Below are 26,788 nucleotides of genomic sequence, written 5' to 3' on the forward strand. Positions count from 1 at the left end.
GTACAAAATCAGCAGGGGATCAAATATTTTTTCCCCTCACTGTATTCATGTATATTGTCATACCCATGAAAACTCTACTGACAAGCTCTTAGAGAAAAGGGGTTAGGGTAGAGGGTTCAGAAAAGTCCAGGAAAGTGAGGAAGGAGTGTGAGGCACAGGGGATGTGAGCAGTTGAAATAAAAGTACTTCCATTCCCATCAAAACACTCAACCTTCAAAAGTTCTGACTCTGGGATCGGGGCTGCAGCCTCAGAAATAAAAAATAAAATCCTTCCCTTTAATCTATGGCCCAGTGACCGGCCCTGCCAAGCCCTCTGTCATGCTGGATTCTGCCTACATCTCCCTCTGCCTGCCTTCTCTACGCTTTCATTTTCTGAATGATAGGGAATGAAGGAGTGAAGGAAGGAGGGAAAGAAGTAGAAACCAAAAGAGAGGGATGGAGAAAAAAGGAGATTCTTGGTTCCAGCATCAATGTTTGATTTCCTGAATTCTTCATATCAGCCCATTTTCATTCTCTCTCTCTCCTTCTACCTGTACACAATCACTTTTTCATTATTTTCACACACTATCCTACATAGCAACCTCTTTCCTTCAGACAAACAATATGTTTACACAAGATGCCCAATGGCGCGCACACACACACACACACACACACAAACTACAGTACAATAATAATAATGTAATAAAGTGCATATGAACAGTAAAATATGTGGTTATTCTAGGTCAGGGTTGCCAGATTGGCTGATTACCTACAGGCTGGTCACATTCCAAAAGGACCCATTATACAGCCCATTTCACCTGAGTGAAACCCACTCTGGCAAACATGTCACCTCTACCATAGACAGACTTAAGGTCAACTGACTGATTGGCAAAATACAGAAACTCATGATCCAAATTGCAACTCTAACAGATTGATTAACCTGGCTGTCATTACATCAGAGCAGTTGCCAGATTACAAGGGGGTAAATAATCAAATTAATTGAAAATGCTCGTATGGGACTATGGCAGCCGTTTAGGGGTTACAACATTAGAGAACTGAAAAGAGGGTTTAAAACTCAAGACTAGTAACTCTGAAAATACCAACAACTGCTATTGTGAAAATGATACAGGAGGAGTGGATTGGTATAGTAATGTTTGTTATGACCACTCATGTCAAGTTAATTATGGAAAACATGTGGGGGGGGTTCCAGGGTAGAGGAGCAATTGGGGTCAGTCCATTGCTTAGCCGTCATATCTAATGATCGCACGCTAGATCTTCACCCCTGTCATCTTCTTGGATCACACACGCCTGCCTACACACACACACATTTGCTGGGTAATTAAACCCATGTACAAGGTAGACCCCTCCGTTCCTCCCCCCCCACACACACACTCTTATGCAGACAGAGACAGACAACACAGTTTATTAGACTCAATTATTTCACATATGGTGCGTTAACATAGTGGGAGAAGGGAGTGATACGGGGGAGTGAGGCAGTCATGCAACTGACCTCGGTGTCATGTCCACATCTTGTCCTGTGTGCTCCTGACAGGAGGTGTGTGTCCATGTGGGCTTCTCATACATAATGGTCTTTAAAAACTAAATTTAGAAATGGAAATTCTGCTTTTTTTTTGCTTTTTTGTTGTTAAAAAATGATGTTGATGTTGTTTCAAATACTTCAATCATATTCAGTTTGTTTTAAAGATGTTTGTCTGCAGATAAATCTAGTTATTGATTTGGTTGTGGGGCACATTGTCGTAGCAGTTTCCAGTTTTCATTATGGCAAATTACTTAACCAAGATCACCGCAGACAATTCAGTGTGCTACTATGACCCTAATTACAGTGACTGTTCTTTTGGCACCAGAAAAAACACACATACAAACCCGAGAAGGATATGGACAGCAATTCTTGAGAACCTGTCTTATCTACTTTGAAGAGCTACCAAAAAGATAGTCAGACCGCTCTGCAGCATTTCCAAACATATTAAATCTGTTACTGGAGCAATGCACCGCTCCTGCCAGTTTCTAATTCTCCAGTATTTTTTCAGTTGCAAAGAAACAGAAGCTGTCCTTCCTGGTAACTACAGACCTGTAGAACTCACCTTGGTCATTATGAAATCATTGAATTCCAAGTCACTTTCACATTTAAAAACATATCACTGGAGCCGGCCTAGAACCACTGCAGTTTGTCTACAGGTCAGTGAACAGCAATTCCAAAATGGGCCTTTACTAAATTCTCCAACACCACCACTTTGGTTGACAAACAGGATGCAAAACGTTAATATGACATTTTATCTCGCAGCACCAGAATGCCAAAAGGATGTGAGCTCAAATCACTTTTGTACGCCCTCTACACCAACAACTATACCTCCAATAATGCTGTCAAACTACTACATATTGTATATGACACCACTCTGGCTGTCATTGTACCATAGATCACAAACTTCCTGACCAATAGGAGTCAGCAGGTGAGGCTGGGGAACACCATATCCAGCACCAGAACAATCAGTACCAGCGCCCCCCAAAGGTGTGTGCTTAACACACTCAAAACTGTGGAGATTACTTTGGACTTCAGGAGCAGCCCCCCAACCGTGCCCCCCATAACCATTCTCAACAGCCCTGTGTCTGCTGTGGAATCCTTCAGGTTTCTGGGATCCACTATCTCCCAGGATCTAAAGTGGGAGCCCAACACAGAAGCCATCTTTAAAAAGGCCCAGCAGAGGATGTACTTCCTGCGCCAGCTTAAGAAGCTTAACCTGTCCATGGATCTACTGATCCACTTTTACACAGCCATCATCCACTCTGTTCTCTGCACATCCATCACTGTTTGGTTTGGATCTGCCACAAAACTGGAAAGGAACAGACTACAACGGACAGTCAGAACTGCAGAAAAGATAATTGGTGCCAACCTGCCCTCCATCCAGGACTTATACAAAACCAGAGTCAGTAAAAGGGCAGGAAACATCACTGCAGATCCATCACATTCTAGATACAACCTGTTCCAGACCCTCCCCTCTGGTAGGCACTACAGAGCACTGTACGCCAAAACAAACAGACACAGGAACAGTTTCTACCCACAGGCCATCACAGTCAACTTCAGACACTTAGTGCCAGGGACAATCCCTGTATAACAACCCAGTAACTCTGACCCTAACATCCACCTTTACTACTTAATTTTTGTCATCCTGTAATTCAGTGTTGTTCATACTGTATATATACTGTATATATCATATCCACTTACCTCTACTGTACCCTAATGTACCTGTACTAATGTAAAAATTACTTATTTATTCATTCCAGCATCATTTGCAGTCTGCTCCATTACAAAATATATGTACAGATCAAATCCACTGTCATTATGTAAATAATAATACCTGCACAAAAATATTTATTTACAGCACCCTTTATACCCTGCTCATTGCACTATTGTCTCATTAGTCTTACTATGTTAGTGTTTTGGTTAATTATGTGTATTTATGTGTACTGTATATTGCAGTCAGTGAGTGAGTTGAGTATTCTTTGTTTAAGTTTTTTACGAGTAAGCACATCATGAGCCTGTATTATCCAGAGTTAAATTCCTGTATTATCCAGAGTTAAATGTGTACAAATACCTGGTGAATAAAGCTGATTCTGATGGAGGTCGACTGGGTGGTGACCTGGTGTAGTCAAAATAATCATGAACCAAATCTCAAAGGCGGTGATTTAAGAAAATGTCCCCACCTCTCCACCCTTGAGATTTAATCATTCAAATTACTAGCGACCATAATCTCCCACAGTCTCAGGTAGGAGGACAACATCACAGCAATCACAAAGGAGGCATATCAGCAGATGTTCTACTTTCAACAGCTGAACAATTGTCAGACATCATTAGTTCTGTTATTAATAACTTTCTGTGTGTTGATGTGTTTTTCTCTGGGATGCACTGAAACCTCAGAGGAGCCATTTGAGGTTAGGCATGTACTGTGGCATTTTAATTCAGGGGTTCATTTACTTTATGATATTTTTTGTTTTTATATTAATTCTGCCATGTAGAAATGATTTACTGCATTCATTAATATATGGCACCGCGTTAAAGGCCAAAATGCTTCTGTTTATTTTACAGGCATCCAAAAACTAAAATCATATCAAATTGCTAAATTATTACCATCTGATGATGATTGTAAAATAACTGCATAATGGAAATATTAAGGTAAGGTTAAATACTTTTCAGACAAATATTTCAGATTGCATTTTTAAAAACATAGTCGATATAGGGTGGATATATAATGGCTAAATACCATAATTGGGCTAATATTCTATTTTAAGCATTAAGTAGGCATTAAGCACTAAGTGTCAGGAAAAAAGTCTGGTTTGAAAATATTGAATGTTAAGATTTCATAATATAGATTCAGACAATGTCAGAAAAGTGCACACCTGTAGTGGAATGGCGTGAGAAAAAAAATCTATAAAAAGTGGGGATACTGGTGATACTTATAAGTGTCATAGTTTATTGAAAGAAATTCGACTTTTTGGTCAAAGACCTTCATCAGGCATGATTAATACAACAAAAAAGACAGGCAAAACAATACCAATCCAACCTCAAAAAGCACTGGAAAAAAGATGGGAAAAAAATGTAATCGCCTAGAACTGGAACAAAACCAGACATAGCAGAGAGTGACTAACTCTCTCCAGACAATGTATTGTGATGTTAGAAAACCATTCTCCATCCTCATTATAATCAACTGTTATAAAACAATGTGCCATTCAGGCTAAAAGATTTGTTTGAGGGACCACAGAAAGCCTAGTCCCAGCATCTCAGGGTTGTTTGAGCTGGCCTGGGGTTTCCATAGGGAATGGTGGGTAGTGTAGTTAGCTGTGGATGAGTTTAGTTCATGATTGTGCTAATCAGTGCTAATGAGACAAGGAGCGTCATGGCCGCAAGTGGCATCCCACAGGGAGGAGTACGAGAGTTTGTGCAATGGCCATACCCACTGCTTAACAGGCAGTGCCGACTCTAGGCTTTTGGGGGCCCTAAGCAACATTTATTTTGGTGTCCTCTCTCCCCTAACAGTCAAGGGCTCCCTAGCAGTCGGAGGCCCCATAGCGGTCGGGGGCCATAAGCGACCGCTTAAGTTGCTTTATGCCTGGAACGGGCCCTGTTAACAGGAGCTGGAAGGGGGCAGATGTTCATTCTTTCATCTTTTTTTTGTGCATCTTTTCCAATTTTTGCTTATTACCTCTACCTCTCATTAAAACAACAGACTGTTTTAGTATTCAGTGAAAGCAGAATAATCTTTTAATCATAGATAGTATGAGAGTTACTCACAAGATCTCCCCTGAAACCCCTGAAACACAGTCAGTATTTCCTGGTTTTGCTCAGTGCTCTCTCTGTTCTCCAGGGAACCTGCTTTGTCTCTACTGCTAATGAACATAAATCACATAAGGCAAGGCTAAGCTTTTCTTACCAAGAACCAATCTGTTAAAGCATTGTTATGTCTGTAGAGGTGAAAAACCGTGAAAATAAAACTGGGAAGCGGTCAGAAGTTGAAAGCTGATAGAAGTCTTGTGAATTCCTGTCAGAAACCTGGTAGAAACCTGGCAGAAAGCCTGGCTGCATTCCAACAGAGCAGAGCACTACTTAAGATGTTTTTTCATTGGTGCTGCTTTAGATCCATAGCATTAAATCAGTGGTAGTCATTGATGACACAGTCTTGGGAGTTTCACAGGTATTGCAGGATTGTGTTCCAACCAGGGACCAGATATGAGCTAACAACCAACTGAGCTGAAAGATAAAATGCACATTTACCTTACGTGAGAAGTACATCAGTTAGCGTGTGCTTAGAGGGACTGTTTAAGCAATTCAATCAAGGAACCTCCTCTGAAGTCAAAAAGGTGTTATGAGCCTTTGTGGGTTTTGAACCTGTGACTTCAGTGTAATTATTTCTTTCACTGCAAGGATCTTCTGCCTGTGTTCCAATTATCTTTTTCAAATCCCTGCTAATCACATACTCCTTGAGCACCGCTGATCCACAGTCACCTCTATTAGCACCACAGAGTGTCAGAGTCAGAGCTCTGATCTAGGATCAGTTTCGGCGTTTGGATCATAATGATTATCATGACATGATCAGCACTCCTATTCGGAGGTGGCTTGTGGGTGGGTGGGGTGGGGGGGGGGGTTGGGTGTATTAACACCTGTTCATTTTCACAAACACAAAGTCATTAACAATGATCCGCTTGTGACAGACGCAAAACGATGGAGGGCTTACTCCCATACACAGCTGAACAATTACAAGGATACATAAATGCATGCATATAAACACTTACACAATACACACAGCATAATCAGGGTCTCACGTGTGTTAACGGTCCAGTAAGGTTTCAGCTTTTCCACTTTCCCACTACCAGTGTTCAGAGGGCCAGGATCAATGAGAAAAAGTACCCACCTGATCTGTCCTGTAACCCATAGGAAGTTGGGGTTCTCTATAACCCAGCACATAAACTCTTTATACCGGAAATGTGCGCATGTATATCCGCACATAAATACTAAGAAACACAGACACCGAACTGGGTACAATCCTTCTTCAATGGAATGTGTTGTCGTATTGAACCCGTTAGCCAGCTCAACTTACCAATCTATCTACAATTTCCACAGGGGGACACAATCCTGAATAGGTTGATGATACGTGCATACACACACACACACACACACACACACAGACAGTATAGCTGTTTATATGCTGCAGTTAATTTGTTTGTGGGTATATGCATTCTAGTTATGTGCTCTGTTTGTTAAACTAGCAAGGAGATCATCCAACGGACCAACCAACACTTGAATTCATCAAACCTATTTGTATGTTTCTTGCTTTATATAGTTTAATTTAATTTAATTGTATTTCTTTACAAGTTTTGGTTCAGTGTTTTTGTTGTTTAAGCACGCACAATAACATGTGATGCAGCAAGGGAGGTCAGAAAATCTCCAGATGTTATGTTTGGGTTAGCATTTACCTGATTTATTATTTTCCTTTTGACTCTGGGGGATATTTCATTTTAGCCAAAACTGCCCAAAGAATTGTTCGGGATACAAAGAAAAAGCCACAGGTAACCTCAGGAGAAACATAGGCAGCTCTGGAAAAAGATGGTATGGTTGTTTCATGGAGCACAATAAAACGATACTTGAACAAAAATGAGCTGCCTGGTCAAGTTGCTAGAAAGAAGACTTTACTGCGCCAAATGGCACAAAAAAGTCAGGTTACAATATGCCGACAACACCTTGACACGCCTCACAGCTTCTGCCACACCGTAATTTGGAGTGAAAAGACCAAAATAGAACTGTATGGTCACAATCATGTGTTTGGAGAGGGGTCAACAAGGCCTATAGTGAACAGAATACCATCCCCACTGTGAAGCATGGTGGTGGCTCACTGATGTTTTGGGGTGTGTGAGCTCTAAAGGCACAGGGAATCTTGTGAAAATGTATGGCAAGATTAATGCAGCATGTTATCAGAACATACTGGCAGAAAATGTGCATTCTTCAGCATAAAAGCTGCACATGGGACGCTCTTGGAATTTCCTTCATGATATTGACCCTAAGCACGAGGCCAGGTTGCCCCTTCAGTGGTTACAGCAGAAAAAGGTGAAGGTTCTGGAGTGGCCATCACAGTCTCCTGACCTTAATATGATCGAGCCACTCTGGGGAGATCTTATACGTGCGGTTCATGCAAGACGACTAAAGACTTGGCATGACCTGGAGGCATTTTGCCAAGACGAATGGGCAGCTATACCACCTGCAAGAATTCAGGGCCTCATAGACAACTATTACAAAAGACTGCACACTGTCACTGATGCTAAAGGGGGCAATACACAGTATTAAGAACTAAGGGTATGCAGAATTTTTAACATGTTGCCATGTTTTGTTTTATGATCGTGCCATTCTGTTATGACCTACAGTTGAATGTGAATCTCATAAGAAATAAAAATACATGTGTTTTGCCTGCTCACTCATGTTTTCTTTTCAAATGGTACATATATTAACAATTCTCCAAGAGTATACAGTCTTTTGAGCACAACTGTATGTAGACTCCTTGTGAAATAGTTAAATATTTCTGGTGAACACTATGAAAAGTTTATTATTAAGAAACATACTTTCTTGTCTGAAATAACAAGTTAATAGTTAGAAATATCATGTTGGTTTAGAGGAAATCATGCATGTAGTAAAAAAACAAAATTAAAAAGGAATTAGAGCAGGTGCAATAAAAAGTCCATAAAACCCTCTCAAAAAGATTTTAGCTCCATAAGTCCACTGTTTGGCAAATCATTTACAAAAGGAAAGCATTTAACATGACAGCAACTTGGCCTAGAAATGGATGCCCTTCCAAAATATCCCCCAGAGCCAAAAGGAAAATAATAAATCAGGTAAATGCCAACCTAAACACAACATCTGGAGATTTGCAGACCTCCCTTGCTGCATCTCATGTTATTGTGCATGCTTCAACAATAAGAACACTGAATCAAAAATGGCATTCATGGGAGGATTGCTAGCATGAAGAAAAAATTACCAAACTGCCCATTTTAACTTTGCCAGAGACCAACTGGACAAACCTGAAGATTCCTGGAAGTACATTCTCAGGACAGACTAGTCCCAAATGTCACTTTTTAATCACAATCATAACCACTGTGTATAGGCAAAACCTCAACACTGTCTACCACCAAAAGAACCTTCCCAAAAGGCAAGCATGGTGGTGGGAAATGCCAACATTTAGGGCTGCTTTTCCTCCACTGGATCTGTGCATCATCAAAGGAACCATAAATACTAAAGTATTCCAGGAGGTTCCTAAACAGAACGTCTGGAAATCTGCTAGGAGCTACAGTGAGGGAAAAAATATTTGATCCCTTCCTGAATTTGTACATTTGCCCACTGACAAAGAAATTATCAGTCTATAATTGTAATGGTAGGTTTATTTGAACAGTGAGAGACAGAATAACAACAAAAAAAATCCAGAAGAACGCATGTGAACATTTTTATAAATTGATTTTCATTTTAATAAGTGAAAAAAGTATTTGACCCCTCTATAAAACATGACTTAGTACTTGGTGGCAAAACCCTTTTTGGCAATAACAGAGGTCAGATGTTTCTTGTAGTTGGCCACCAGGTTTCCACACATCTCAGGAGGGATTTTGTCCCACTCCTCTTTACAGATCTTCTTCAAGGCATTAAGGTTTCGTGGCTGACACTTGGCAACTCGAACCTTCAGCTCCCTCCACAGATTTTCTATGAGATTAGGGTCTGGAGACTGGCTAGGCCACTCCAGAACATTAATGTGCTTCTTCTTGAGCCACTCTTTTGTTGCGTTGGCCGTGTGTTTTGGGTCATTGTTATGCTGGAATACCCATCCACGATCCATTTTCAATGCCCTGGCTGAGGGAAGGAGGTTCTCACCCAAGATTTGACAGTACATGGCCCTGTCCATCGTCCCTTTGATGCTGTGATGTTGTCCTGTCCCCTTAGCAGAAAAACACCCCCAAAGCATAATGTTTCCACCTCCATGTGGGGACGGTGTTCTTGGGGTCGAAGGCAGCATTCCTCCTCCAAATACAGCGAGTTGAGTTGATGCCAAAGAGCTCGATTTTGGTCTCATCTAACAACAACACTTTTACCCAGTTCTCCTCCGAATCATTCAGATGTTCATTGGCAAACTTCAGACGGGCCTGTACATGTGCTTTTCTGAGCAGGGGGACATTGCGGGCGCTGCAGGATTTCAGTCCTTCACGGCGTAGTGTGTTACCAATTGTTTTCTTGATGACTATGTTCCCAGCTACCTTGAGAGCATTGACAAGATCCTCCCGTGTAGTTCTGGGCTGATTCCTCACCATTCTCATGATCATTGCAACTCCACAAGGTGAGATCTTGCATGGAGCCCCAGACCGAGGGAGATTGACAGTTCTTTAGTGTTTCTTCCATTTGCAAATAATCGCACCAACTGTTGTCAACTTCTCACCAAGCTGCTTGGTGATGGTCATTTAGTCTATTCCAGCCTTGTAGGTCTACGATCTTGTCCCTGACATCCTTGGACAGCTCTTTGGTCTTGGCCATGGTTGAGAGTTTGGAATCTGATTGATTGACTGCTTCTGTGGACAAATGTATTTTAAACAGGTAACAAGCTGAGATTAGGAGCACTCCCTTTAAGTGTGTGCTCCTAATCTTAGCTTGTTACCTGTATAAAAGACACTTGGGAGCCAGAAATCTTTCTAATTGAGAGGGGATCAAATACTTATTTCACTCATTACAATGCAAATCAATTTATAACATTTTTGACATGCATTTATCTGGATTTTGTTGTTGTTATTCTGTCTCTCACTGTTCAATCCAGGTTATTGATGCTGATGGAAGCTACTGAATGAAGGGATTCACATATTTTTAAACACACAAAAACATTTAGTTAAATAAACCACTTTTTCAACCACAAATGATCAATTAGAAAATATAATATTTTTGTGCCTTTTATTTGGAATGTCTATATTACGAATTGCAGGGTTCACATACATTGAAGCAACACTATACGTTCTTCACATGGAAAGTGGGGGGAACACATACAGTACATACTCTTTAATAAACACTTTTTTAATGGTTCCTCAAAGATGAACCTTTTGAATAACCTGTTGATTTTTGAGAGGGGTATGTTCCTTAAAGAAGAAAAATTAAAATGAGTTCTTCAAAATTCCCATGGACATTTTTACTTGAAAAACTGGAAGAGGTTCCCCACAGTTTCAATGTGACGGATCCTCAGATAACCTTCTCTTTTTAGAGTGAACGTTTTAGTTCTAAAACGTTTTATCATCAAACCGCACAAAGCGTGGGAAGGTGCCTGCCTGAATTTTAAAGTGTCGTGTTACAAAAGGATTCAGAACTAAACGGTTTGTTTGGCAGTATACATCGACCTGTGGTGTCAATGGCTCTGCACTTCAGAGACATCTACTCCTGTGTAATGGACCATGACTACGTCATAAAAGTGTGTGGGCTCAGGCTCAAAGTCAATAACGCCTTCACAGATGCTAATCAGAGAATCGAAAAGGTTGCTCTTCGGTCAACAAGAGTGTCATTGACTAGATAATCCCACATGGTCCAACGTCTGAGGATTACACACTTTCTCTTACCCAGATCAGAGGATGGCCAAATGGACTGACATTTATCTTTCTCCAGCTCCTGATGTTATTTAGACAGTTATTACACACACACACAAAGACACACAAACCCATTCAGTAATGACATTCTCCCTCTCCTGACCAATCAATTGCCTAGCTCTCCATGGGCGGGGCTTTTTCTTAATGAATTATGAGGATTGATTGGGGAGAAGCTCGTTGGCAGCTCTTCCAAATCCCAGTTTAATTGAAAGGCCATACGGAGCCAAGGGCCATGGAGAGGGGAGTCAAATGGAACATCCGCTTAGGAATCAAACCACCATCTGTTGCTATTACAACTGCATCGAAAAAATCACTAACTGTCAAACGCTTGCTTCCTCAGTCCTTGTTTCCTAAATGTGTTTCAAATCACACAGGAGCTGCTTTTCCAATGAGATTTGAGAGGGGGCCTAGGGTAGGGTTCTTCTAGAGGTGTTCAGAGAGCGAGGGGAGCACTGTTTGACTTGTGTTTGGTTTAGAATGAGCCTGAATGGGCTGCAGAACCGCAATCAGAGTCATGCTGGGTCGGTGCGATTCGCTTGGCAAGAGGAGGTTCGAAGTAGTCATTTGAAAGGAAGGATAAAAAGCCACTGTATTACTGCTACTTTATAGTGTCATATTAATGAATCAATCACTGATAGCAGGGAAGAATCAGTGTAGAAGAACATCTTTGTATTCCATTGTTTATTAGTGAAAATGGTTTCACTCACATTTCCAAAAAGCTCATCCATGCAAATGTATATAAAATAAAACTAGTTAAAGAGATACATACAACTATTTTCAATGTATATGACCTGCAATTAGTAAATTCAAGATGTGCTGGTGGTATTTAAATAATATCCAGCCAAAGATGGAGAGAGAGCATGTGAAAGCTGTTTTATGAGCGGTCTGGATGTAGCGGTCTCTGCGATAGCAAGCTGAGGGTCTCCCCTGCGCCCAGCCGCAATGATGATGACTACATCACACAGAATATATTATAGCATAATCATACTGAGACAGAGAGAATGAAAGAGGAAGGAGGAAGTGAAGGGAAAGAGAGAGAGATTGATTTGAGGAAGAGAAACAGAGATGGGGAGAGAGATACATAGAGATGGTATGTGAGAGAGGGGGAGAGGAAGGGGCGGGTGAGGGAGATAGAGAGATTGATTTGTACGAGAGAGAGAGATAGAGATGGAGTGTGAGAGAGGGGGAGGGGAAGGGGTGGCTGAGGGAGATAGAGAGATTGATTTGTACAGGAGAGAGAGAGAGATAGAGATGGTGAGAGAGGGTGAGAGGGAGGGGAAGGGCTGTCATGGCGATGTCAGGGCAAGCAGATTAGGGTCAGCTGTGATTCATCAAGAAAGAGCAGATGCTCTCTTTTGTGGCGAATGGCAATCTGTATTCTTTCATTTCACTCTCCTCTCCTCTCGAAGGCTCATGCACCCTCGTTCTGAGTGGCTCGAGGATGGATGCACACAAATATGTGCCCGCAGGCACACACACACACACACACACTAATTGTGGAAAAAAAGCCCACATTGGTGTCAACACAAATGACCAAGTATGGACTACCAACTACTAAATCAGCCATTCGTTGAGAACTGAGAGGAAATGACTTGAAGCCCGACTTTAAGCCTAACCTCGAGAGATCCTCCACAATGGCCGCTTCTACTGAGGCAGTTATACATAAACACATACATCTGTACTTTCGGTCCCACTCAACAGATTTCCTGCCATCATGTTGTATTTCATACTCTTATCTGTTCTCAGCAGGTGAGTGGCCAACCCCCCCCCCCTCATCCCTGCCATCATCCATCCATCCCTCTCAGCTTCCCGGCCCACAGGCGCATTCCTCTGTCCTCGCTCCCCTTCACCCTTCCCTGCCACCATCACTCTGCTCACCACAACCTATGTTCCCCTACCGTCTCCCCCTCTATCCCATCTCCACCAACTCCCTGGTAGAGATATGTTAAGTGTCCCCTAAGGACTGAAGTGGATCCCAGATACGCAAACACACGTATGCACACTCAAACACACACACACCCCCACAGAAGAATACATCATTGTCAACACATACTTCGTGCAAGGTAAGTATGGTGAAAATGGCACAAATAGAAAAATGGTAGATTTATGTTTTTTCATGGACATATTTCCATGTGTTCCATTTTCACAACACTCAAAATGTGTCTCATTTAGACACTCAGCCTATGGGTTCTATTAGCTAAAAGCCTCTTTCACTGTTGGAGAAATAAAGACTCTTTCAACCATTGGTTTGTGTACCATTTCACATTTACATTTTAGCAATTTGGCAGATGCTCTTATCTAGAGCGGCTTACAAATGAGGGCATAGTTTCAAGCTAGGTGGAACACAATAAAAACTGTTAGAAATCCTATCTGACTTCACAGTCAACTAAGATGGAGTGAGTTGTGGAATAAGCTCTGTTCCAAAATTATCGTATAGATCATATAAATATAGAGATACTATAAATAAGAGTTCATGAGATATAAGAGTAACCCAACAATTGTAAATAGAATCAATGTAATTATAAGCTCAATATATAAAACATAATCTAACCTCAATTCCTATACTTTACCAGCAATGACATTACAGTAATTATCATTAGCTCAGGTTGGTGCTGTTGATGATATTAGGTGGTGAACTCTGGCTCGGCAGCCTCTTGTCCCCTCCGCTCTCTAAATGTCACGTCTCTGTGTGCTTAGCTGTTGCATGCATGCCTTAAGTCGAGGAACCCAAACACACATGTACACAGAAGCCTCAGGTATGGAGAGACGTAGCGAGGAGAGAGAATTAGTGAAAAGAGAAATATACCAAGGAGGGAGACATAGCAAGACAGAAAGAGGATGAGAGAAGAAGCCAGATGTAAATGGACATAGAGATGGTGCATGGTGTACAGCATGGAGAGAGACTGAGAGTGACACAGCCAGATAAAAAGAGACAGCAAGATGGAGAGAGACAACGACATGGAGTGAGAAAATAGAGAGATGAAGCGAAATATACAAGATGGAGTGAGACATGAAGAGAAGGAGAGAGAAGTAGCAAGATGAGGTATGACATGCAAGATAGCACAAGAAGTACAAGCTGGACAGAGATTTGGAGAAAGATGGAGCGAGATATTGGTAGATGGAGCGAGATAGCGGTAGATGGAGCAAGATAGCGGTAGATGGAGCAAAATAGCGGTAGACGGAGCGAGATAGCGGTACATGGAGCGAGATAGTGGTAGATGGAGCGAGATAGCGGTAGACGGAGCAAGAAAGCGGTAGACAGAGCAAGATAGCGGTAGACAGAGCAAGATAGCGGTAGACAGAGCAAGATAGCGGTAGACGGAGCGAGATAGCGGTAGATGGAGCGAGATAGTGGTAGAAGGAGCAAGATAGCGGTAGAAGTAGCAAGATAGCAGTAGATGGAGCGAGATAGCGGTAGAAGGAGCAAGATAGCGGTAGATGGAGCAAAATTGAGAGAGACAAAGCAAGATGGACAGAGATGGAGACAGACAGAGAGAGTAGCCAGGGGAAATACGTTTTGTCTTTCATTTAAGGTAAAAAAAGGTATAGAAAAATCCTCTGCTGTAAATGTGGAAGACTAGGGAATACTGAATTGCCCACACAAACACACACAAACACATTTTAAAGCTTCATTTTAATGGTTCTCAACTCAGAGCCTGGAGACCAGGAGTACTGCATGTTTGTAAACCTACCTGGTAGTAAACTGCATGCTCCCGGTGGCCCAGGTCTAATTTAAAATCAGAATCAACTTTATTTGCTAAGAATGTTTAAACATTGCCAGAATTTGCCTTGGTGTAAAAATACACAAACAATACACAAACAAGTTGATATAAATTTATATGCAATGATGGATGTGTGCTGACTGTATATAATACACATTAATTTACAATATTTCACATGTAGAAATCAGTGCCTGATAAGAAGGCCAGAATGAAAACTAGCAGGGTCCTGATGCATGTAGTTGAGTTACTGTTTTTATTAGAATCCACAAATCAAATTAGATTCAAGCATTACAAAAGGTTGTTATCTACATTGTCAATTGCATTTCACTACACAGGCATTTGTTTTTCTATGAACCTAGCCCTAACCCCTAACCCTAAACCTAACCTGTGAAGCCTAAACCTAAATGTAACCTAAGTTATAACATTATGCCCAACTCCTAAGCTGGAACTGCACGTTTTTTTATTCTAATTGGGACTGGCCAAAAATACTTGACACGTCTGCTTTTTCAGGTTTTCCTACCTTTGTTCACAACTGGTCCCCACATGAAAACATACAACTAGATCACACACACACACACACACACACACACACACACACACAGATTAATACCCTAGTTTTCCTGCTGTGGCAGCCTTTTTAACAAAGTAACATACCAGGATTCCAGAGTACACTGGAATCCTAAACCAAAGCTTTTCAAATTTCTAAAGGGTGAGGGAATTGAGGCAAGATAAAAGAGTAAGGGCATGTGTCTTATGCATGTTGTCTCTGAGTGCACGTGCGGTGGTTTCGTCTGCTAGATCTCCATTGTTTACGTGGAACGATGGACGGCCTATAATTCACTCTGGGAAGACACGTCAACCCCCCTAACCTCTCTCCAAAGCCAATCATTCCCTGTTCCTATGACAACAAGCTCCTCAGATGTTGAAAATGGGTAAGATGTGTGAGTGACAGAGAGAGAGAAAGAAAGAAGGAGAAAGAGAAAGGTAGAACGAGAAAAGAAAGAAAATAATTGTTTAAGTATGCACTTTGTTCTCTGGTTGTTGACAACCACTTTGATATAATGTTAAATGTTGAGGCAATATCGTTGACAACAATATTCTCAAAAAGCCAAACAAATTTGAAATGTAAAGCCTGACAGAAGAGGGAAAAAAATATTTATTTTGTGTCACTCAACTCTAACTTCAAACACACGCACCACTCGCACCACCCCCTGCCTCCCACGCGCTCACACTAATTAAAGTTAACAACCCATTAACAAATTAACCAAACTGCAGCCGTGGAAATGAATAGTGAGAGGGTTAAAGTGTTGAGTGGGCCTGACGGGCAGAGTAATGCTCCCCTCTGTCCTGTTTTTTTCCCGACCCACTCGTTCTCTCATTAGGCTGAAAAGAGCGGCCTCGGCGGAAAGAACAGGCAGCAACCCTGTAATCAGGAGGAAATGGCCCGTTTGGCTGACTCTGCTGCGCTGTCGCACTTACTCCACACACATACACACAGACACACACACACACACACACACAAGCAGATGAGCAGCTCATACACACAGTGCCCTTCAGAATTATCAGGGTCCTTGATAAAGAGTAGCAAAAAAGGTTATTAAAAAACACTTCTGTTTATCAACTTGATCTTACACTCACAATATGAGCAAAATATAACCTTTAAATGAGGTCAAACATTTCAAAGAAAAAATTCTTAATGAAGAAATAAATATTTTTCTCAAACACATGTGTAGCACAATTTTTGGCACTAAATTAGATGCTACATTCAAATCAAAAAAAGGATTTGAACATCTTGCCAGAAGAAAGCTTTTGTCCTCATCCAGACATTATTGTTAGTGCTTGGAGTCTGCTAAACTTTATTGGAAATTTGATTGTAACCGGTTCTATAATTAGATGAGACAAAAATAGAGAATTTTGGGTACAAACACCAGAGCTGGATTTCTTGTAAAAGAAAGATAGTCATGCAGAAAATAACATAATCCCCAATGCGAATAATTGTGGTGGATATCTGATTTGTTGGGCAGTTGGGCCTGTTAGAACACCTGGCATCATTTCAATTGGTCAGGTCTTTATGTGGTTTGTAGTAATATATAGAAGAATTCAGATACATTGATATGTGCTTGTTTCAATTGTTTGGTGTGCTAGGTAATCAAACATACAATCTTTTTTTCACAGTCAGAGACAAAAGCTTGGGACAGTAGTCAATCATACCAGAAAAGGCTTAAAATAACACAAAGAACCCTAGAACAAAATCCAAGGATCTGTAGGCCACTTTCGCCCAGCTAATGTAGGAAGACATTGTTCAGAAACACATAAGCAAGTCCACATCAGTTCTGTTGAAGAACAAGACATTTAAAGTTTTGGAATAGCCAAGTGAAAGTGCAGACCTAAAACAAATTTAGATGTTGCATAACCTGAAACAAGCAGTTCAAAAAATACTTTCACATGGGAGCATTATGCACAACTTTCTTTAATAAATACATAAAGTATCTAAGATTTTGTGTTCTTTGCTCATTGAGGTTCCATTTAAAATTCATATTAAGTTTTGTTGAAGATCTGATAACATCCAGTGCCAAATAAATGCAAACAATATATTACTATATTCTATATTCAGCACACACTCACCCCTGTATTTCAACTGCCTCAGTTTTTGCATTTACATGTAATATGTACGTACGTCACGTTAATGCACATCCCTGCACAGACAAACAAAACAAACACAAACATTTGTTTTGAACATATTTTTGGATCAACGTTAACTTCCTTAGGAGTATACAACTCCTGGAAAAAGAGACCACTGCATCTATTTCTTTCTTTTCCAAAAAAGTCAAAAAGGAAGGTTTTGAGTGAGGAACAGATGGGTTAAAATTAAGAGACCACTGAAAATTGAATGTTTCTGTTCATCACTCAAAACATTACTTTTCAACTATTTTGGAAATGAAAGACAAAGGTGCAGTGTTCTTTTAATTTTCTCCGGAGCTGTATACTCCTAACCTTAACTTTTACCTTTACCTTAACAATAACCATTAAAACCCCAATTATAACCTAATCCTAACCTTAACCCCAAGCCTAAAAAAGGTATTTATATCAGTGAGCACTGGCAGAATCATTATTCGCTATTGGTTACTATATTTGTGAGGACATCTGAACCTCACAGGTATAGAAGTAAACTCGCTCGGACATAGTTAACTGTCCTACTGAAGGGTGACAATGGCATTGATGGTAAGTAAAGCATGTGCTTAGTGAACAGAAAAATCCCAGAGCCAAACACACAGAGACCGACACACAAGGAAACACACACCAACCAGGGTGATTTTCATTAAGAACATCTGTCACCCATGGCTGCTTGTGACCCTGTCTCTGTGCGTAGGGCAAACACCGGACTCAACCCTAGTTGACCATCTATCTCACTCTCAGGATATTGAAGTATTGGCATTGCACTGTGTGTGTGTGCTCCCTTGAGTGAGCTGTGTCTGAGTCTGTGTATGGCTGTATGCGCAGCACCCCATTCAAATTAAATCTGCCCAATAACCAATAACATCCCAATGAGATCCTCCTGTGAAAGGTGATTTCATCAGATAGAGAATACGCTGAATTTCTTGAAATGTAATTGTCCTTGATCAGATTAGGGCTTGCATTGTTCTCCTAACTCCCATGGTCTATTTCTGACGTGAGGTACAGTGGGGCAAAAACGTATTTAGTCAGCCACCAATTGTGCAAGTTCTCCCACTTAAAAAGATGAGAGAGGATTTATTGGTCAATTATGGTGGAAAATAAGTGTTTGGTTAATAACAAGAGTTAATCTCAATACTTTGTTATATACCCTTTTTTGGCAATGACAGAGGTCGAACGTTATCTGTAAGTCTTCACAAGGTTTTCACAAACTGTTGCTGGTATTTTGGCCTATTACTCCATGCAGATCTCCTCTAGAGCAGTGATGTTTTGGGGCTGTCGCTGGGCAACACAGACTTTCAACTCCCTCCAAAGATTTTCGATGGGGTTGAGATCTGGTTACTGGCTAGGCCATTCCAGAACCTTGAAATGCTTCTTACAAAGCCACTCCTTCGTTGCCCGTGCTGTGTGTTTGGGATCATTGTCATGTTGAAAGACCCAGCCACGTTTCATCTTAAATGCCTTTGCTGATGGAAGGAGGTTTTCACTCAAAATCTCACGATACATGGCCCCATTCATTCTTTCCTTTACACGGATTAGTCGTCAAGGTCCCTTTGCAGAAAAACAGCCCCAAAGCATGATGTTTCCACCCCCATGCTTCACAGTAGGTATGGTGTTCTTTGGATGCAACTCAGCATTCTTTGTCCTTCAAACACGACGAGTTGAGTTTTTACCAAAAAGTTATATTTTGGTTTCATCTGACCATATGACATTCTCCCAATCCTCTTCTGGACCATCCAAATGCTCTCTAGCAAACCTCAGATGGGCCTGGACATGTACTGGCTTAAGCAGGGGGACAAGTCTGGCACTGCAGGGTTTGAGTCCCTGGCGGCGTAGTGTGTTACTGATGGTAGCCTTTGTTATTTTGGTCCCAGCTCTCGGCAGGTCATTCACTAGATCTTGCGTGGAGCCTCGGATCGAGGGAGATTATCAGTGGTCTTGTATGTCTTCCATTTTCCATTTTCTTATAATTGCTCCCACAGTTGATTTCTTCACACCAAGCTGCTTACCTATTGCAGATTCAGTCTTCCCAGCCTGGTGCAGGTCTACAATATTGTTTCTGGTGTCCTTTGACAGCTCTTTGGTCTTGGCCATAGTGGAGTTTGGAGTGTGACTGTTTGAGGTTGTGGACAGGTGTCTTTTATACTGATAACAAGTTCAAACCGGTGCCATGAATACAGGTAACGAGTGGAGGACAGAGGAGCCTCTTAAAGAAGTTACAGGTCTGTGAGAGCCAGACATCATGACCAAATATTTATTTTACTGAGGGTTTTACCAATGAATTCATTAAAAATCCTACAATGTGATTTTCTAGTTTATTTTTTTCTCATATTTTCTCTCATAGTTGAAGTGTACCTATGATGAAAATTACAGGCCTCTCTCATCTTTTTAAGTGGGACAACTTGCACAATTGGTGGCTGACTAAATACTTTTTTGCCCCACTATATGTGGTATGTGGCCAGTATACCACAGCTGTTCTTAGACACGATACATCGTGAAGTGCCTGGACAAAGCACTTAGTAATGGTGTATCGGAAATATACCACAAACCCCGGAGATGCCTTTTTGCTATAATAAACCGGTCATCTACACATTTAGAACAGTAAAAAATAACAGTTTTGTCTAATATACCACAACTCTCAGTCAAAAAGCATTTAGGCTTCGAACCAGAAGGTTTCTAAAGTCCCATGTACACCACAGCTTTAAGCCAATCAACATTCAGGGTTTAAACCATCTGGGACTTATTGAAACAGATGTTAGGTATTGATGGGGACATGCGTAATGCTAGTGCAGCTGGACACAGACACTGTATATTTCACGGAGAACTCAACTCACCAACAAACATGAGCATGCACACACAGATAATGGCAAAGAGCTAGGAAAATGAATGTTCTACATGACAACTCCATCCTGGAAATACCTCCTGTGAAACCCTGTAGGACAAGAATCTACATCAATCACATTGTTGTTCTCCCCACTTTTTCAAACAAAAACAGGTCTGCAGGTGGCCCAGCAATTAGTGTGTCAAACCAGTAAACATAAAGGCTGTTCGAGTCCAAGTGCAAAATGAAATTAACACGAAAGAAAGAAAAAACACCAATTTGGCACTCACCCTGTTGTCACTGTAAAAGATAGTATTAATTAGTTGGTCTTACCTTCATGAGGACGGACTCGCTCAGCTTCTCTCTGTTGACAATCTTGATTGCCACTTTCTGACATGTGACACAGTGGATTCCTAGCTTTACCAGGCCTGCAACACACACATTAGCAAGGAGCGAGTCAAAAAAACACATATATGCAGCACATTCACAGTAGTCAAAAACACATAATAAACTCATTACAGGACGAGGGCGGTAGATAAACCCCATATCTGAAACATACACACTCACACACTCGTCAAAGTGTGTCAAACACACAATAGCCACTGTGTCCCACTCAAAGCAGTTATATCAGGTGTTTATAATGTCGTAATGCAACAAAACCTTGCAACAACACACAATGGCTCAGTGTACAGCTACCAGTGCCTCAAGTTATCAAAAACGGTTCCGCTGAATGCAACGACTGATGAGAACTAATGACAGAGCCAGGAAAGGGAGCCAATGAAGGGAGCGAGTAAATGGAGCCAGTCAAAGCAAACACTGTAGGGAACCGGTTAAAGGAACCAGTGAAGAGAGCCAGAGAAGGGAACCAGAGCAAATGTTGGTGAGTAGCAGGAGGTCGGCGAGTATGCTAAAGCTCTGGGTGGGTGCACTCACAAAAAGAATACACACATATAAAAGAAAACAGAGACCACAACAACTCTATAATAACAAGAAAAAAATCCCCCGAAGCTCCTCATAAAACCTGCCGCATGAGAACACCCAAAGCCGTCAAGTGTCTCCCATCTCGCGGCATGAGGTAAATGTCAACATGTACATAAACTACACCGTGAAAGAATCGATTCAGAGAAAGCAATAGCTTTGTTTTATGGCACACAAGCGATTGCGACATCCATATTTATCAAAGACCCGCAATGCTGGGGAGCGGGGTCGTCCTTTCATGCTAAAGGTCCACATCTAAATGCCACCATATACTGCATAAGCACAGCTTTTATTGCCTGGCATACATATTTCAGAGGAGATGTACATTGGACTGCTGATTTCCCCATAGGTTTCCTCAAAGGGGAAAAGGAAACTGGGAAACTGGAGCTGTAAACACCAGTGGCTTTGAGCCAAGATGGCAGCCTCAGGGCTCTTTTATGTTAGGCAGTTAGAGTCGGAATGGCAACCTGGACGACATTCACAATGTGTCACTGATCTTGCTGTCGGTGAAGCTATGGGACCACTGCTGAATTGCCTGTCCCAACATGGGTTAAAGACCCCGGCAGCCACTCTACATCAACTTATTTGATTTAGGTGTAATCAGAGATGGACCATTGAATGTGGTTTTTGCATGTTTGTGTTTGTGTGAAGCATATAAAAAACACTACCCCAGAATAAATTATAATAAAAATAAAATTACATTGATATCAATAACTAATGCTTGACCTTTTTTTCAAGCACTAAAGCTGCTGATAGCTGCTTGATTTAGAAAGGTGTACTCTGTTGTGTGGTTGTCCCATCAAGCTATTTACACGTGTGCATAAACTGTAAGTTGGTCTGAATAGGTGCATCTGCTAAATTACCAAAGGTAAATGTAAAATGTGGGTTTGCACATGGGTTTTTGTGTGTGTGTATGCATGTATTTGTGCAAACATGGCATCACAAGGCAAACACATTACGTGTGTGAGTCATCACTGAAAGAACCAGAATATATGGGAAACAGGCTGAAAGAGAATGAGAGGATGGAGTGAATGAAAAAGCGATGCCGTGCACTCAGAGGAGCTGTGGGTGTTGGAGAGAGAAAGAAAAAGCGAGCAAGTAAAAAAAAGAGGATGAGAAATAAAGAGAGAGAATCCGACTGAATCACGCAGGCACGTATTATATTAAAACAAGTAAAATCCCCTATAAATATACAACAGGAAATATCTCTGATTAAATGTAGAAAGTGTAAGCCTTCTTAGTCAAGGTGACAGAAGTGATCTGCATAACATCGTACTTCACCTCTGTTGTTTCATCTGAGGAGATGGGGATAAACTTCTAGTTTTTGGCAGGATGAGAATATGAGAGAGGAAGATGAGAGGTGAAAGAAAAGGAAAAGTACTAAGAATGTTGTATCTTATACATTTCTACATGACAGCCCTGCGTCAACTACAGATGTGAATTGGTATGGGGAATTCCCTGAATGTAAGAAACCCATATCTGGGGTACCTATTTTACTTACTTCAATTCAGTCTTATATGAGAAGGGTAGGCCTTCTCTTGGTAACCAGGGTGTCTGCTAAAAGCTGAGAGACTTGCCTTTCCAGCGGTGCCTTCCAATCTTTGGTGTGACTCACTAGTACAGAAACCATACACACCATACTCTTTCAATATGTTGTAGGGTAAGAGATCTGTCATATTTTATTTGTTTTTTGGAGGGAAGAGGGGAGCTTAACTGGCTTGCATGCAATGTTGTAACTGACAGTCAGTAAGGTTCAGTTGTGTTGGGAGGACAGTTATGACTGTAATTGTATTGATCTATTTACATCAAAGGGGTTTTAATTAATGGATTGGAGTTTATTATTTTTGGGTATTTTCACTTTTTTAGAGTAGAAAGAGATGATCTGGTAGAACAGCAGGCAAGCGGAAGAGTGTAGAAAGAGATGATGCTTGGAATCAACCCTTATCTCTGGTTGGGAGATCTATATGAAGAAATGATATTGGTAATCAACTGATCTTTGGTGGGAAGCTGAAGGGAGGAGGCAGGAATTTAAACTTGGTCTCTGGTGTGGAATTTTATTTGAAGGTAGGAAGTAGGAATGGTCTGGGGAATAGTATATGTGACTTGTGTTATCACTACGCCACACTTCTGTGCAAATCTGACATTTTCTAGTGGAATTAACAAATTTTTAAGCCTTTTCAAACTTTGAGTACGATGCTGTTTACATTTCTTGCTGTACAGGAACATTAATCAACGACAGGATGATTGAGTTATATGCCACATCTGTGCACTAAGGTTTGCAGTGGTACGAGGGTGAGTTACTTTGTCAAGTCCCCTGACACTAAGCCAAGACTAGATTAACACAAACAAACATGTCTTGAAACCCACAAGACACACATAAAACCCACACACACCCCTGACCTGCACAACTGAATCAGCTGTGAAACTCCATTGATTTCCCCTCCCTCTACCACTCCCACTTACTCTCCATCACCCCTGTTTGGATCGATACCACCCAAATCCCCTCCACCATGATGTCATCATAACTCTCAAGACTAGACCTCCAACCAGCCTGATGCTCTACAATCTCAGAGCTGGGAATAGAACCTGGCTCCTATTCAATAACTGATTTCTGATGGATCTTGCTTGCTTTATGTTCAGATAAAGCTAAAGCCACATGAATATGGATTGGGATGTATGTAAGCAGGTGGAAGCTTTGGAGGCCCATCCAGATTGAAACATCTTCGGTACGAGTCTCTGAGGATCTACTCCAATACTTTGGATTACAGAGTGGGGGAGCACTAGCTGAAGGTTGTCTTTACCAGAGCTTCCCCTGCCCCCAACGCAGTCTCAGCATACTCAACGAGATTCTACAATTCAGTTTTAGGATGCCAATGCAATGGGGAACAGCAACAGAACACATGAGTTCTACCTGTGTACATTCAGTTATATTTTGCTCTTTGTTCATTATATACTAGGCCTGTGGATTTGTTAAAAGGGGCACTATGTAGAATTTACTCTCCTCTTAGAAACTAAGCAAATAGCTGTGACAATTCCAAACCAAATTTGTATAACAATCATTGCATAATGATTTAGAAAATTCACAACATATCAAACATTTTAGCAAATTCATATTTGGTAAATGTTTATGTAATTAAACAAATCACAACATAAGATATACTAATTAATGGAGATGTACATATATTACATTTACCCAGTGAGAATGGATTGCACACCAGCGCTAGTATAATTCCAGGGGCGAAAATCTGATATCAAGTTTGTAGGGGACAATTACATAAAGTTTTCTCAAAAGCAATTTTTGAGAAAAAATTAGTTTGGGAAATATTTGAATGATTCTTTTAATATTATATTATTTTATATAAGTATTCAACCCCTGAAAGATCCCAGTTTCCCCAGTGGCCCTAATGAAGACTTTGTTACTAGCCATAGGGCTCCACCTGTTAACCATTAATCTTACTGTCAACTTTCTGGATGAAGTTCCCACTGTTGAAGGATCATTTAGACTCTTAATCTGAACGACATTGAAGACCACAGAGCATTCTACAGAAGTTATAAATAATTTAATACAAACGCTTACATTAGGAAATGGGTAAAAAAAAAATCCTAGTGTTTGGGTACCCAGCTCAAGAAAGTTCAATAATTACTTAAGTTCAATAAGCTGCATCACACCACCCAAGCACTGCCAAGAAGGCTGTCACTCAAAACTCAGCACTTAAAAAAAGAAGACCTATGAGAGAAGAGACAGAGGCCAACAATCACTTTGAAAGAGTTAAAGTTCAGTGGCTGGGAGAAAAGTAATGGAGCACCAGATCAAGAGCTCTCAATAACACTGCCCTTTATGGCAGGGTAGCATCTGAAAGCATGAGAGTGACCCAGCTGCAAAGTGGGAAAAGGTTTTGTGGTTAGATGAGACCAAGATATAGTTTTTTTGTCCTAACTCAAAGTGCTGAGTTGCAGGGACATAACACTGGCAATGCCCCAATGAAAACTATCCCTATGGTGAAGTATGATGGTGGCATCATCGTGCTGTGTGGATGCCTCATATCAGGAGGGGCATCTTGTTAACATTGAAGGAAGAATGGCTGTAACATGAGAAATGCTTCAAGAGAATCTACTAAAAATCAGAAGGTCAGTGATCCCAAAACCAGAGCATGATTGAAATGACTTGAGAACAAAAAGGTGAATATCCTACAGTTGCCCTGTCAAAACCACTGGCAAATGTGTGGTTAGCTGACATTTTCCACAATACTGGTACCACCCGACCACTTTAAACACAGCCCAGAACCTAACCCACATAGAATCTATTCACTGTAAAACCAGAAAAGGAACCAGGCAAGCCTAGTTCAGCCAGCCCACAATTAAATGTTGTTGCCCTCAATCCCGGGTCTCCCACATGTGTGGATGTGTCTTTAACCACTACACCATGGAAGGGTTGCCCAGATACCAACATTTTGACTTCAGTTCAATATCAGCTCTGGTACCTCGGTATTGATACTAAATCAATACTTTAGCAATAAATAAAACACCATAAATTACAAATGAAATTAAGTGTGTGAAAAAATTATTATCCAAAATGTTATTTTGAGCATTTTTTTACATTTTGTTCCATACAAATATGATTACATTCAACGTGTTTGAATAATATTGTGTCACAAATTAAATCATATGCATTTTGAACAATATGTGGTTGAGTAAAAGGCTAAATTATATTTTTGTACATGCAATATACTCATAAACAATATCAAAAGTTACACTAATCCACTTTGACTACAACCTTTTCTATTTATTAAGGCAATAATATAAGACTGCCATCAGTCGTTTAACACCAGGTTCACTTCACACATCCTCAATGTCAGCAACAGTTTCACGCACTGCTCACTGAGAATGTATGTAAACCTGGTGTAAGGGTTAAACCTTTTAAACTTCAATTATATTTAGAAATAATATAACAAGGTAGTATCTTGACACTATACTTGAAATATTTGTTATCATACTTTATTATTATACTGACCTGTCGATCTTTAAATTCCCTGTATCTCCCTAAATTGGGATGAGCCAGGGACAAATGCCAGGTTGGACGTATTCCGTCCTGAGGAAGCACGTCTTCAAGCATCTTTTGCAAACTGGTGAATTTAGGTGTGTTAGTTCTCCTTTTTTGTGCAGCTTGTATGCCAGATTTTACTCTTAGCACTCCACTTGTCAATTAGTTTTAGAATGCTCACCATTTATCCAAGGTGTGAAGTGCCAAATTGTCTCACAGGCTGAACTGCCATCGATGTTTACCAAACTTAATAGAAGAAATAAGAAGATACCGTACCTTTTATATTTTTTGGGGTATTGAGAAATATCAATACTACCGGTAGACCGCGCAACTCTACACTGCAGTCATGGATACTTGGAAATAGTCGCAATATAACCGTGAACAGTTTTATTTTAGTCTTATGCAGCTACTGAACTT

The 26,788-nt window shown here is 40.8% G+C and overlaps 1 protein-coding gene across 8 annotated transcripts in view; it reads right to left on the bottom strand.

Moving 5' to 3' along the window:
- brsk2b (BR serine/threonine kinase 2b) overlaps positions 1-26,788 on the bottom strand; it is a 170,848-nt gene that overhangs the window by 68,275 nt on the left and 75,785 nt on the right. For all 8 annotated transcript variants that reach the window (XM_020044130.3, XM_020044127.3, XM_020044129.3 and 5 more), the window contains exon 2: positions 20,686-20,780. In XM_020044130.3, the coding sequence (XP_019899689.1) occupies positions 20,686-20,780 (95 nt within the window). The remainder of the gene's footprint in view (positions 1-20,685; positions 20,781-26,788) is intronic.

The sequence above is a fragment of the Esox lucius genome, chromosome 2 (genome assembly GCF_011004845.1).
Source record: "Esox lucius isolate fEsoLuc1 chromosome 2, fEsoLuc1.pri, whole genome shotgun sequence".
NCBI classification, from domain to species: domain Eukaryota; kingdom Metazoa; phylum Chordata; class Actinopteri; order Esociformes; family Esocidae; genus Esox; species Esox lucius.